At 46.5% G+C, this 15,260-nt stretch overlaps 1 protein-coding gene across 1 annotated transcript in view; it reads right to left on the bottom strand.

Moving 5' to 3' along the window:
• ATRN (attractin) overlaps window positions 1-15,260 on the bottom strand; it is a 181,212-nt gene that overhangs the window by 22,044 nt on the left and 143,908 nt on the right. The window contains 1 exon segment of the mRNA XM_065662241.1: window positions 14,760-14,838. Coding sequence (XP_065518313.1) covers window positions 14,760-14,838 — 79 coding nt within the window.

Below are 15,260 nucleotides of genomic sequence, written 5' to 3'. Positions count from 1 at the left end.
AGGTTACTGCGAGTAAAGCTACATAGCCTGAGCCTGACCCATTTGTGATGGCAAATGCAGCAGCTTAACTGTCCACAAAGCAGTTATTTACTTTTTAAGCTGCGATACCCTGGTTGTTTGTTATCATCTGGCTGGGACACAACAGGGCTCCATAGGATTTGTGGGAACCATTGGAAAATGCAACTCATAGCAGCATGGAACCACTGTAAGACAGGATTTGATATTGTTTATAACAGCGCTAGCAAAACGCTGTCAGGTTTCGACTGAATAATCATCTTTTTCTTAGTGTTTGTTTCCTTCTGAATGCAGCAAATGGGAAGAACGCGTCCTTGTTGCAATGTGTTTTATTAAAATAGAAAACCTTTTCCTGGGTAAATCTCTGCAGGCCTTTATGACACGAGGCATCTTTTTATTGTCCTCTTAAGCACTTTGAAGCATTATGATGCAGCTCCCTTTCTTTAACACATACAAAAAATAAGACATTTCCTACATGGCTGGGCTGCAAACAGCATTTCAGTTTTAGCTGAGCTGTGGCTATCCTTCTTTTTGGCTTTGGTGCCTAATCTTTAATACTAAGAGCAAGCTACACAACCCAGAAGTGGGTGCAGAAGCCATAACCCTAATTCCCAGAAGCAATGGGTCTGATGTGACTCAGTGCCCCTATTTAATAAGGGAAGAGGCATCCACTTTGTGTAAGGTGGAAAAACACAGCAGTCTTACCCTTAAGTGCAGCAAATGCCTACTGAATCACCTGCTGTATGCAGCTTCACACACTTAGCATTCATACTTAGCTGCAGCAATACTAGTTATACTCTATTTTTAAGCTAGATTGAGGCACCATCAAATGTCTCTGTACTTGCCACCATCACCACCCACATTTCCCCATTAATTCTGGACAATTCGACCTTCCAAGTCCTAACTGGTCATTTAGAGCACTCAGAAAGGGCTAAAGAAACACAACAAAATTAATTGTGGCCCAAATAACCCCCATCCAGAACAGCAGAAGAGGACAGAGCAGATGAGCAAAAGGGAGATGATGCTACAAGATGTTGTCGATGCAGGGGAGCCCTGAGGAGATGGACTCGATAGTGTTGGGTGAGGAGAAGCTCCCCATGACCCAGCTTCAGTGAGCGCTTGAGCCCAGAGCCCCCCCGTGTGCTGGGTGCACCCCCAGAGCGTGAGCAGCAGCTCAGGGAGGGGATCCTGCCCCTCTGCTGTGTGATGGGGAGACCCCCCCTGCAGCCCTGATCCAGCTCTGGGGCAGCAGCACAAGAGGGACGTGGAGCTGCTGGAGGGAGGCCAGAGGAGGCCATGGGGATGCTGCGAGGGCTGGAGCAGCTCTGCTCTGGAGCCAGGCTGAGAGAGCTGGGCTGGGGCAGCCTGGACAAGAGAAGGCTCCTGAAGGGGAGACCTGAGAGCAGCTCCAGGGCCTAAAGGGGCTGCAGGGAACCTGGAGAGGGGCTTGGGACAAGGGCCTGTAGGGCCAGGCCAAGGGGAATGGCTTGAACCTGCCCGAGGGGAGACTGAGCTGAGCTCTTAGGCAGAAGCTCTTCCCTGGGAGGGTGCTGAGGCGCTGGCACAGGGTGCCCAGAGAAGCTGTGGCTGCCCCACCCCTGGCAGTGCTCAAGGCCAGGTTGGACACAGGGGCTTGGAGCAAGCTGCTCCAGTGGAAGGGGTCCCTGCCAGGGGCAGGGGTTGGAGCTGGATGAGCTTTAAGGTCCCTTCCGACCCAAACCAGGCTGGGATTCTATGATTCTATCCAGCCTGCAACTCATTTGGACAATACTTATTACATCACCTTTTTCTTAAACTCATAAACCTTCTATGGCCTTTTCTCTGGGAAGCCACCGTTTGGTTTTGGAGTGGTTTTAGTGTAGAAAACTGGAATGCTGTCTCTTTAAGAAGCTTTGGATTCAGGCAATGTGGCAGGCAGGCACGACAAGGTCAATACAACTAAGCTTTGGGTATATATAAGCCTCTATGCTTTTCATACAGCTCTCACACTAATAAAATACAACAATTCACTGCCATAAAAGGCCTGTGGCAAAGTTTTCCTTCATTTCTGAGAGAAAAGGGGAAAAAAAAAAAAGGAAAACAGAAAATATTTTGGAGCAGATTGTAGATACTGTCACAAAGCAAAAAACCCAGCGAACTGCCACCAATGGAGCCGTACTAAGCGCTTGCAAGCAAACTTGTGGGTAACTCACACTTGGGTAAGAGAACACGAGGAGTTTTGGAATATTTAAAGCACGCCAGCAGATTGCAGACGAAAGCAAGTGTGAAACAGATTGCTGGGTTGTTGTTTCTGCAATTGTCCCCTTCAGCTATCATAAAGCGCTTTGTTGAATGGCTATAAAATCAAAGAACAAGCTGTCCTGATGAAGATGTCCAAGAGACTTAGGAACTAAAAGCTATCAGCTCTTTGAAGGAAGCTTCGTTTACTCAAGGAAATGTGCAATTTGGCAACATGACTCCTATTGAAGTCAATCGTAGCTTCGAGATATAAAACCCAGAGCAGTGCTGTGAAGGCAGAGATGTGACACAACATGAGCAGTGGGAAAAGCAGTGCTGACAGCGGCGTTATTGTCTTTGTGTTCTGAACCGGCTGAGGAATGGCACTGCTTTTGGGGTTGCCCCAGCTGAGTCTCAATAAAACAGTGGCCAGACCAGGTAAGACAAAAGGTCCCGGGTACAATCAGAGCAGTAAATGCCTAAGGGAGCATCCTGTTCCTACCGCCAGTTTATGGCGCAGCACAAGTGATGCTACTCAATTTCAACCCCCTCAAAATCAAGAAGAAATTTGAGAAGTTACTGTCCTGTAACCAGAATGTCACTCTTTCCCCAACGCATGCGCTGTGCATGTTTAACCCTAGAACCACAGAATGGTTTGGGTTGGAAGGGACCTGAAAGCTCCTCCAGCTCCAACCCCTGCCACGGGCAGGGACCCCTTCCACTGGAGCAGCTTGCTCCAAGCCCCTGTGTCCAACCTGGCCTTGAGCACTGCCAGGGATGGGGCAGCCACAGCTTCTCTGGGCACCCTGTGCCAGCGCCTCAGCACCCTCCCAGGGAAGAGCTTCTGCCTTGTATCTAACCTAACTCTCCCCTGTTTAAGTCTGACCCCGTAACCTGTGCACATGTGTTTCCTTCAGTGTTTTTTGGTATATGAAAACTTTAATTAAAAGAAGTTATTGTGTTGTGAGGGAGAAATTGCGGCGTTTCCCTAGCCGAGACATCGAGCACAGCATTAGAAATCAGCAGCAGTTAACGTCAAGATACCACGAAGCTGGCTCCCCCTCATTCCTAATGATTGGCTTTCTGAGATTCGACATAACGAACCTCAACGCTCTTTCAAGCAAAGCTTTGGTTTCTAGATCACACAATTAATAAGACAACCTGGGAATATTTTAAATCACTTAGGTCTGAAGAGGATTTAAAAGGCAAAACGTTTGACAGGCTTACAATAAAAACACATCAAAAAGCAGGAATTGGAGCCCCTGGCCTTTAATATTTAAGTAACTGCAAACTGAGAACCTGCAACTTTCATTTGCATTGATTTTCTTTTTTTTCCTCCCACTATCACTAGCAAAACTCTGCTCAAAAAGAATCACAAGTTAAAGCAATCGCAGAGTGGGAAGTGTTGAAACAAAGCCTGAAGGCTTTGGTGCAACCACACTAAGAGAACCTGACAATAAACAAACTCAACAGTCCACAGCGGAAAAGAGCAGCGAGGTGGGGAGACAACCGATGTCACCCATCTCATTGTGCCAGGACGAGGGGTGCAGATGCGGGAGCAAGCAGTGCAGAACTGCAGTGTTTTATACCAGTGATTCTTTAAACTCATACCTGTTGAGTAATGGAGAATCCAAAATGAAAAGTGTGCTGCTGATGGGAGGAAAAACCACCGGAGGAACTGAGGAAAACCTCTACATGCAATAGCATAGGCTCTCACGTTAAAGAAAAACAGCTCTTCAGGTTACCAGGTTAATTGACTAATATAACCTATCCTGTGTTTTCTGACAAGAAAAGCCTGAACATTTTATTCATGCTAATAAAGCAGTCAGCACTCTTTGTATAACCATGCTGCTACCATCCATCTCAGCAATTGCCCCCTGCAGAGGCTCTTTTATGAGCACGGTACCTTTCGGGCTGGGGGTCTGGTATCTTCAGCCGTGAAAGGGTGATGATTCTTGCAGAAGAAAGCCACACGTTTCGGATTTTATTTGCTCCTTATAAAGGATGGCTTTAAAAAACTAAGCTAAGCAAAACTGCTATCTACAGCTTGTAATGAACACAAGAGTGTACATGAGTCTTTCATCTCGGTTTTCAATGGAGATGAGAAGGAAAAAGGCAGAAACTCAAGGAGGAAGAAACCACGGGTGTGCTAAGTGAACAATGGGCACGGTGGAGCTTTCATTTAAAGGCAGAGTAAATGCAAAGGAAGCAGGACCCCAGGAGAAAGGGAACAGTTATGTCCAGCAGACAGGAGGCACAGCAGGAATAATGTGGACATGCTGCAGTGGGTCCAGAGGAGGCCATGGAGATTCTCCAAGGGTTGGAGCAACTCTGGAGCCAGGCTGAGAGAGCTGGGCTGGGGCAGCCTGGACAAGAGAAGGCTCCTGAAGGGGAGACCTGAGAGCAGCTCCAGTGCCTAAAGGGGCTGCAGGAAACCGGGAGAGGGGCTTGGGACAAGGGCCTGTAGGGCCAGGCCAAGGGGAATGGCTTGAACCTGCCCGAGGGGAGACTGAGCTGAGCTCTTAGGCAGAAGCTCTTCCCTGGGAGGGTGCTGAGGCGCTGGCACAGGGTGCCCAGAGAAGCTGTGGCTGCCCCATCCCTGGCAGTGCTCAAGGCCAGGTTGGACACAGGGGCTTGGAGCAAGCTGCTCCAGTGGAAGGGGTCCCTGCCCGTGGCAGGGGTTGGAGCTGGAGGAGCTTTAAGGTCCCTTCCAATACAAACCAGGCTGGGATTCTATGAAAAAAATCAAGCTTCACTCTCTTATGAAGAAGCAAAACCCCTTCCCGTGTTCTCCATGCTCTCTAAAACCAACTTTAAGAACCAGGAGACTCTGAAATGAGCTCTGTGTTCTGAGCCACTACCCTGTCTGTATTGCAAAGATAAAGTGGCCAAAATAGGCCAGTTTAATTGGCCAAAACCCAGGGACTTCACACAACAGCCCCAGTGTCACAAAAAGAGGAGAAAGACAGAAAGATGAAGAAGACAAGGAAAGGACCAACCAAACCACAAATCATTTTAAGACATTTAGGAAAATGAAATATTTTGGGGCAGAACCGAATACTTTTGATTTTCCTGTATCAAGCTGAAGTGTGCAGCTCTACCACACAGTGCTAAAGATTCTCCAGCATGGATTCTGCAAGCCTGGTCATCCACTCCCTTCCAACGTTAAATACAGGGTGGTCCAGAAACCAGAGATGTTTCCTTCTTCCTGACCAGTCTTCTAAATTGCATTAGTTCTGCAAAGTTAGTTAAAGAGTGTCAATCCTCTTACATGTCCCCTCCAAGGCACATAAAACACACAATCTAATTGAATACCTAAAGGTCTCTCTGCATTCACAGAGCAGAGGGTAACAGAATTCTCTCAGAAAAGCTCTTTAGCTCTGACTTGACTGTTTACTGATAGCAAGGATTAACAGGGATTTGGTTGAGGTCAAAGGATGGAGAGCACTCCTATCCTTCCAGAACACACTATGTAGAGTGGTTGCACTGATAGACAGGCAGTTTGAGCTTATTCCTGCACATCCTACGTTGCTTTAAAGGCTTCATTTGAATTCAGAAGGCGGCTCATCCCATTTGTGCACAGATACATATTTGCGTATGCACGTCAACTACCAGCTACCTATCTGCAGGCATGACTTAGAGAACCTTGTCTGCAGAACTTGTCCCATAGCTCTCCTGTAATGACATCTGCCCAAGCAGCAGCTCAGAGGCTGCTGATGGCCAGTGTGGAAGGGGCCATCATCTCCTGGGGCTCCCAAAGGACTTTGGAGATGGTGCCCATCTTGGTGGCAGTGGCAATGGTGGGCAGATGGAGCTGTGTGGCTGGTGGGTGAGCAGGCATCACTGTGCATTAGTCTGAAGCAAAATAAGTATCCCAGTGTGGAAACCTTTGCTTTACATTATAGTGACCTTAAAGGAAAGAGGAGAAAACAGTGGAGCTTCCCAGAAAACACAAAGGGACATCAGCAAAGAAATACACAGAAAAGCCATAAATATTGCACAAAGACGAGCCACATCATCTCAGAAATCAGTGATTTAAAGCATTTAGCCACAATTACATTAACTGCCATGTAAGTCAACAAGCAAACCATTTGCTCTGACGCTTCCATCATCACTGAAAATGAAGTTTTTCAGCCCCTAGAGCTGTGCACATATTAACATTAGTTAATTAGTTCTGCAACTGACGTTGCAGGCTGTGTTGAAAGAGAGAGGAGGAGAGAATTAATGTTCAAATGCTTGTGAACAGGCATTTCCACACTTCAAAACCATAACAAACCAGAAAGCAAAAGCTGTTGGGAAGTTGCCTTATGCTGAAATGACAGAAGAGATTTAATTCAGGGCTGATTAAGAGAACTAAGTTATTCATCATAATCATGCCCAGTAGGAGGGCACAGAAAAAGCTGACCTTTAATAAGAAGAATAAGATATCATTTCTTTATAAAATGATCAGAAGTATATGGCCCATGCAGACTAAAATATATACCAATAGCAGATAATTACACAATAGCAGAGCACACCTTTGATTGACTAGAGCTCTTCTAGCCTAATTACACAACACTGCTTCTCTCCCTGATTTTCCCAAATGGCTAAATTAGATACCTGTACCACTGATTCCTATCATCAGAGAGGGATCTAAGAGTCTGAAACAACAGCATCAATATACATACAGGTATGGGAGTTATTAAATGAGGTTGAACTCTGCTAAGGCCAGATTTGATGATAGCTGAGCTTCAGCATTGCAAATAGAATCACAGAATGGTTTGGGTTGGAAAGGACCTCAAGATCATCCAGTTCCAACCCCCTGCCATGGGCAGGGACACCTCACACTAAACCATCCCACCCAAGGCTTCATCCAACCTGGCCTTGAACACTGCCAGGGATGGAGCACTCACAACCTCCCTGGGCAACCCATTCCAGTGCCTCACCACCCTCACAGGAAAGAATTTCCTCCTTAGATCCAATCTAAACTTCCCCTGTTTCAGTTTGAACCCGTTACCCCTTGTCCTGTCACTACAGTCCCTGATGAAGAGTCCCTCCCCAGCATCCCTATAGGCCCCCTTCAGGTACTGGAAGGCTGCTATGAGGTCTCCCCGCAGCCTTCTCTTCTCCAGGCTGAACAGCCCCAACTTCCTCAGCCTGTCTTCATACGGGAGGGGCTCCAGTCCCTGATCATCCTCGTGGCCTCCTCTGGACTTGTTCCACCAGTTCCATGTCCTTTTTATGTTGAGGACACCAGAACTGCACACAATGCTCCAGGTGAGGTCTCACAAGAGCAGAGCAGAGGGGCAGGATCACCTCCTGCCAACTGTTCAAGGCCAATTTGGACGGGGCTTGGAGCAACCTGCTCTCATGGAAGGTGTTGGAACTGGATGAGCTTTAAGGTCCCTTCCAATCCAAACCACTCTATAGTTTTTGGGATATACTAAACCCAACTTAATTCTCTAACAGCAACACCACTAAAGACCATGTGAGGAGAAGAGCTCAGCTGGATACCAACACTGCATATGAGATTGCCAACCTGATATGATGGGGCCCGACATGGACATACTAAGGCTACAAATGGCCAGCTGTAACCACAAGTTCAACCAGAGATGAGTTCAATTAGGCACAGATGTGACAGCAGCCATATTCAAACAGAAATGGGCCATTGATTTCCCACTAAGCTGGAATCTCTTGTCAACATTAATATTTTGGGAGGTTTTTCCTCTTCAGAGCATCTTATTTCTGCCACAATTTCCTCCAATTGGTGACCAAAGCCACACAGATCACTGCAGATGTTTCTTATTTGAATAAAGTCGACAGGTACTATGAGGTGGTTCCCACTTATAGATTTTAAATTTAGGGAGAGCAGAAGGACTATTTGATCTGACCTCCTGCATAGTATGAGCCACTGAATTCCACCATGCAGTTGACCTAGAAAAGATCCTTCTAAGGGCAATCAAATTCTGAGAGCCATGGTCCTACAAAAACCTGCTCACATTGCCACTCTTCCCATTCAAAAGAGGAGAAAAACGTAACAGCTTTTGACTTTTATACCTCCAGTTGCAGACACAGGGTGTTCTGCCTTTGGCTGATCGGTTACAAGAAGCTCAACCCATCATGAATCTTCTACGATTCCTCTTCAAAGACACTAACTCATCGCATCTCTGCATGTTCTTCCTTGAACAAAATGAGCCACTTGTGATGCTTTAGTCTCTCGCTTACATTCTAGACCGTGAATTAATCCCAGCCTGGTTTGGGTTGGAAGGGACCTTAAAGCTCCTCCTGCTCCAACCCCTGCCATGGGCAGGGACCCCTTCCACTGGAGCAGCTTGCTCCAAGCCCCTGTGTCCAACCTGGCCTTGAGCACTGCCAGGGATGGGGCAGCCACAGCTTCTCTGGGCACCCTGTGCCAGCGCCTCAGCACCCTCCCAGGGAAGAGCTTCTGCCTAAGAGCTCAGCTCAGTCTCCCCTCGGGCAGGTTCAAGCCATTCCCCTTGGCCTGGCCCTACAGGCCCTTGTCCCAAGCCCCTCTCCAGCTTTCCTGCAGCCCCTTTAGGCACTGGAGCTGCTCTCAGGTCTCCCCTTCAGGAGCCTTCTCTTGTCCAGGCTGCCCCAGCCCAGCTCTCTCAGCCTGGCTCCAGAGCAGAGCTGCTCCAGCCCTTAGATCATCCTTCAGAGCTCAGTCTCTTGTGGTGTTGTTCTTTACCATCTGCAACACCCAAGACATCACTGAGACCAGAGTGGACACAGTATTCCAATAACTGGTTACTCATAACACTAACACTATGCTCTTTTATTATTACTCTATTTCTAAATGCAGGAACTGGGAAATGACGTAGGGTTATTAAACCACCACTGCCATCACCATTTCAGTCTGTGTTCCAGGAATAGGCATTCTGGGAAGTAAGCTCACCTTAACTGCTTAAAAAATACATAAAGGCTTATGTTTCACCGGGCAATGACACAACTGAGTACACTAACCGTGTCATCTACCCCTCCTTCAAAGTTACCTGCTAGCCACGATTTCTCACTCCTCCAATTCGTGTTTCCTCTACAAACTACACCCCCACCAAGTTAATGTTTCCTTCTCCCTGACAGACACTGAATAGCACTGTCAGCTTTATCGAACAAGGTCTACATGCCAAATGACTGCTAGGAGCTTGGAGAATACAGCAGCAAATTTCAGCACCAGCACATCTTGTTTCTTACAAGCCCTCCGAAGCACCACGGGCTGCCTGAATCTAAGGATGTTTGTAGCCTGACCTTTTCATGTTCCTGCATAAAGCTGATACCAGATCCTTCCAAAACACCACTGTGGGCTCTAGAGAGCGAGGAACATCCTGGTTTACAATTACGGCTGGAAAAAATTCCAATCCTGAATCCTTTGCTTTGACAAAGGATGCGCTAAATCACAGCCTAGGACAGAAGATTTGAGGTGAATGAAATACTAACAGGTGAGAGCAGGAAGGGGAAGAAAATGAAGGCAGGGCAGTAACACAGCACACACCCCTTGGAAAGTCTTTGCTGTCAACTGAACACAGCAATCTGCCTCCCTAAATGGTATTCAGTGTTCTCAGACGTTACAGAGGAGGATGCCAGTGGAAAAGAAGCACTGCTACAGTTTGAATCCACTTGGGAGGGAAAAAGGTTTCAGCAATGAGGTCAGGAAGGAGAAGGATAATCCCTGCAGTAAATCAATTCAAACTCCATCCTGAATAAACCGGGTAGTGCACAGAGTGAAAACGTTCAGTCCTGGATAGTCTTGGCAAGAAGGGAGGCAAAATGAAGACAATTTTATGTATGTTAAAGGTGCAACTGAGGTCTAGACACCCAAATTTAGTTATTATAGAATCCCAGACTGGTTTGGGCTGGAAGGGACCTTAAAGCTCCTCCAGCTCCAACCCCTGCCATGGGCAGGGACCCCTTCCACTGGAGCAGCTTGCTCCAAGCCCCTGTGTCCAACCTGGCCTTGAGTACTGCCAAGGATGGGGCAGCCACAGCTTCCCTGGGCACCCTGTGCCAGCGCCTCAGCACCCTCACAGGGAAGAGCTTCTGCCTAAGAGCTCAGCTCAGTCTCCCCTCGGGCAGGTTCAAGCCATTCCCTCTTTTCCTACCACTTTGCTCCCCACACATCCCAATGGGGCACTGCCATTGCTCATGCAATTACACTGGGTTGGCCATCACTACCCACGCTCCATTTGCTGGAAATGTTAAGAGGAATTATTTCTTGCTCAAAGTGGAGGAGACGAAGCAGACTGAGGGTGAAGAGAACAGAAACTGGATGCTGGAATAAAATAGGACAGAAAATTCACGACAGCAGATGAGCATATTAAATTTCTAATGCCACTCTCGTATTTTGTGCATTATTCTCTATTACCACCTCGATACATTTAACGTGTCATTTTCTAGAGACAAGATAGAAAGGTTTCCTATCCCTATTTCCTAATGTCATTCACCCCTTCCTAAGCCTCCTATAAAAGCTGCCATTTGATTTCCATTTTCCCCTCTTTAAGATGTCTGAAGGTACTTAAACTTGGTGCTCACTGGAGAGGGAATAAACACACAATTTACAATCTCATCTCCTCCATGCCTGAAATGACACAAATTGTTCCCATTTTTACTTTGGGTCAAGCTTTATACTCTGCAAGGCCTGTACTTTTGCCCAGTGCTCTAAACTCATTTTCCTACAGCTAAACATTTGCTACACAGTGTTTGCACACCCAAAAGACCCTTTAGCCAGGAAGCTGGGGAGCATCAGCACTGATACGTGGTCAAAGAGGATTAGCTGCAGAAATGAAAAGGGAAAGAAAAAAAGGGAGAATCTTATGGAATCATAGAATGATTTGGGTTGGAAGGGACCTTAAATACATTGTACAAGATCCTGATGTAGATGCTGGATTTAACACACTGCTTTCTCAGTAAGGAGTAATGCAAATTCACTTTGAACCAAATGATGCTGCTCTGTTCCATTAACCCAACGCACCAAGCGCAACTGTACAACTTCTCCCAGAATACTGAATAATTCTGATTACCAGACCTTTCAACACACTCCCTCTCCTGTCCTATACATATCTCAGATCTAGCTATCTACTTTTCACTCTGCACTGTGATAAGAAGTTAGGCACTGCAGTGCTTATATTGGAAGCAGACGTGATTGATAGCCGGGAATTACTCACAGATTGTGTTATATTTTACTTACTTTGGGGTTAAGATTAAAGAATGAGCACAGAATTACTACAGCACAGCCCATGGGAGACAGGCAACTGTAACATGACTACTAAAAATACAGCCCAAACCAGAGAAATACCTTCCTCCAGAGCTGCTGCATATATTCACTCAAAGGTTGATGATGATGTCTGAATCCAGTGCCCTGCCACTGCTGCTTACTCCACCCAGCATTTAAACTGCAGTGGGAGGAGGTGGAGGAGGTGGTCTCCATCAAGTATGTCAGCAGTTTGTAGAGGAAAAATGAGTGAATCATAGAATGGTTTGGGTTGGAAAGGACCTTAACATCATCCAGTTCCAACCCCCTGCCATAGGCAGGGAAGCAAAACCTGTTTTTCCCAGTCCAGCAAAATGTGACATAAGAGCCCTGTAAACGTACTGGAGAAACCCAAAGAGAGCAGCCACCACCAAAGGAAGGGAGAATGGCAGGTGTGAAACGGACCCACTTCAGGAACATCCTCAGAACAGAGGGAAGTTTTGGTACACCTTAACTTTGCAATGAAATAAATTGCTATTAATCACTGAGCAAGCTGCTCTAGTGGAAGGTGTCCCTGCCCATGGCAGGGGACTGGAACTGGAGGAGCTTTGAGGTCCCTCCCAACCCAAACCAGTCTGGGATTCTCTGATTAACTACTGATGCTTAAAGAGAGCCTTGATAGAATTTATTGACAGTCTGTATAAAATAAAAACCCTGCAAGCTATAAAATCATCTTAGATTATATAAAAAGCTGCAGAATTTTTGAGTGAACTTCCGCTTCTGAAGACAGACTTTATTAATGCACCTAATAATGGCACGACAGAGATTTAAAATGGCTTCATAGAATCACAGACTGGTTTAGACTGGAAAAGATCTCAAGATCTTCCATCTCCAACCCCTGCCCCAGGCAGGGACCCCTTCCACTGGAGCAGCTTGCTCCAAGCCCCTGTGTCCAACCTGGCCTTGAGCACTGCCAGGGATGGGGCAGCCACAGCTTCTCTGGGCACCCTGTGCCAGCGCCTCAGCACCCTCACAGGGAACAGCTTCTGCCTAAGAGCTCATCTCAATCTCCCCTCGGGCAGGTTCAAGCCATTCCCCTCGGCCTGTCCCTACAGGCCCTTGTCCCAAGCCCCTCTCCACTCCCTTGAGTTGTACGGGTATCTCTAACAAAACAGGAATGGAATACCAGAGATCTATGACCTACAAGATTGAGATGAGAAGTAGGAACAAGACAAATAGCAGCAAAAGACAAGAATCTGGCAGGACACACCAATGAGATGCCCATCAGACAGAGGTGTAAATGGAGTTTAAAACATACCAAGACGTTATAAGCACTCCAGCTTTTTTCCTTAAAATGCAGATCAGACTGAAAGGAACTTAATTTACCGAGACATTTTTCATTTAGGCCCCTGCTAAAGTATTTTAACTGAGCTCCAAAGCGCTGTATTTACTTCTCAGTCTATACCCCTCCTACATTCCTAGATAACATTTAACCCCAGGAGCCAACAGGGAATGCTACGCTGACTCCAGCTTACTTGCCTGCCAAGAAAGTGAGAAGGAGAAAACCAGGCTCCCTAGTAAAAATTTATCTACCTTCAGAGAGTACAGGAAACCTCAAAGACTTAAATTACTTCCAAGATGAAGGCTTATCAGCTTGAAAGCCACTGATTATATTATGCATTTGAGCTCACTAGTAAGAGCAAAAACATCCGAAGCAGAAAGAGGAAGAGTTATCAGGCATCGTCCTGCTTTATTAGGAGAAAGGAGATCCTCAGATTGAATAAATTTATCCTATTCCCACTACTGTGCTGGAAAGTACAACCACATACAGAGTTTGGAAGAGATGCATGAAATGGGCACTTGCACTGAATTTCAGCACTGTAAAAATTAATCCCCAGAATAGTCTTGATCAACTACTACATATGAATAAACTGCCCTTGAATAGAGCAGTTACAGGGCTGGATGTCTGCAGCATCATTCCAGCAGGGCAGATAGGAGGAAAAACTATGGGAATAGGCAGATTTCACCCTAAAGTCTAATAGCAGGGGAGAAACACACCTCACTCCTTAGGAGATATCTGGTCTTGAGGGATGACCTCCTATGAAGAGAGGCTGAGAGAGCTGTGCTGGTTCAGCCTGGACAAGAGAAGGCTCCTCAAGGGGAGACCTGAGAGCAGCTCCAGTGCCTAAAGGGGCTGCAGGAAAGCTGGAGAGGGGCTTGGGACAAGGGCCTGTAGGGACAGGCCAAGGGGAATGGCTTGAACCTGCCGAGGGGAGACTGAGATGAGCTCTTAGGCAGAAGCTCTGCCCTGTGAGGGTGCTGAGGCGCTGGCACAAGGTGCCCAGAGGAGCTGTGGCTGCCCCATCCCTGGCAGTGCTCAAGGCCAGGTTGGACACAGGGGCTTGGAGCAAGCTGCTCCAGTGGAAGGGGTCCCTGCCCGTGGCAGGGGTTTGGAACTGGATGAGCTTTAAGGTCCCTTCCAACTCAAAACAGTCTGTGATTCTTACTTAAATATGAGAGATAAGGACACATTCTGTATACTATGGGGCAACAACATGTTGGCCGTCCTATCTTGATCAGCCTGAGTACTTTAGGTCTAACATGAAATTAGCTTCAACTGATAAGCAGGAAAAAGGAGCAGTGAAAAACCCCCACCAAATGCATCAGGGATAAACAAGGAGGACCCATATTTGGGGTGTGTAAAGCACTTTTTTTTTTACATGCTGCAAACAGGAAGGATTTGGGAAACTGGTATGGGCTGAAAAGGAGAAAGCTCTGGCACTAGAAGTGTCCTTTTTAAGTAGTACACAAAAGCTTTCCAAGTCCTGCGTGGCTTCTCCCACCTTTCTGTTCTGCTACTATGCTCCCCGGGTAAAAACCATCCCAAAACACCCACCCAAACCATTTAGATAGGCTTTTAATTTGAAAAGGGGGATCAGCCTCTTTAAACAGATTGAAGCATGGGCAAATGTGGGTCAGAGGCTTCAGCACAGAAACCTCCCCTTTTGACACAGATGTAAAGAATCTCCTAAATTGTAGTGGGGTTATATTTCTGCTCCAAATACATTTCAGTCTAGAAGCTGAGTTCTTGGAACTCAGGACATTCACCCCTATTTTTTTTTGTGCTTTACAGAAACTGCAGCATCAGGATACTAAAATAGCATCATTTGTCACTGAGACTGCAATCGAACATACACTATTATAAATCCCTAAACAGAAGCACTTATAGATTAGTGGAGCTTATCCTTAACTGAAGGTTAATGCTATGCATATGTGAATAAATACAACAGAGAACTATAAAAGAAGTCATTGAAAAGATAGCATTCAGTTTTGTCATTTCAACCTCTCTTCGCCGCGATGCCCAGCAACTCTGCTTGATCTTCCAAACCACAGCTGCCACCAGGAGCAAAGACAGGAAACAACTGTAAAGGGAAAAGAGAGAGAAAATATCTTATTGGCCTTGCTCAGAACGTGACAGCAGCTGAAAAATCCTAGTAAGTCAAAGAAACAGACTAAAAGTTCATAGAGTGCTTAAAGGTACTTGGCTAGAAGACAACACAGGAGAGTGGTTCACATGTTTCAGTGCCTATGACACTGGGTGAGGAACAATGCACATCTGTTTTATCAGGGAAGACTGTTGCTCCCACATTACCTGTTTGATCTGCTTATATGACATCCACCAGTCTTCACTAGGAAATCAGACCAGTAACTTAAAACTTAAACAGGGGAAGTTTAGATTGGATATAAGGAGGAAGTTCTTTACTGTAAGGGTGGTGAGGCACTGGAATGGGTTGCCCAGGGAGGCTGTGAATGCTCCATCCCTGGCAGTGTTCAAGGCCAGGCT

This window comes from Lathamus discolor, chromosome 1 (assembly GCF_037157495.1).
Source record: "Lathamus discolor isolate bLatDis1 chromosome 1, bLatDis1.hap1, whole genome shotgun sequence".
In the NCBI taxonomy this organism is placed as follows: domain Eukaryota; kingdom Metazoa; phylum Chordata; class Aves; order Psittaciformes; family Psittacidae; genus Lathamus; species Lathamus discolor.
Note: the sequence above shows the minus strand (reverse complement) of the source record. Positions and strands in the feature narration are given on the sequence as shown.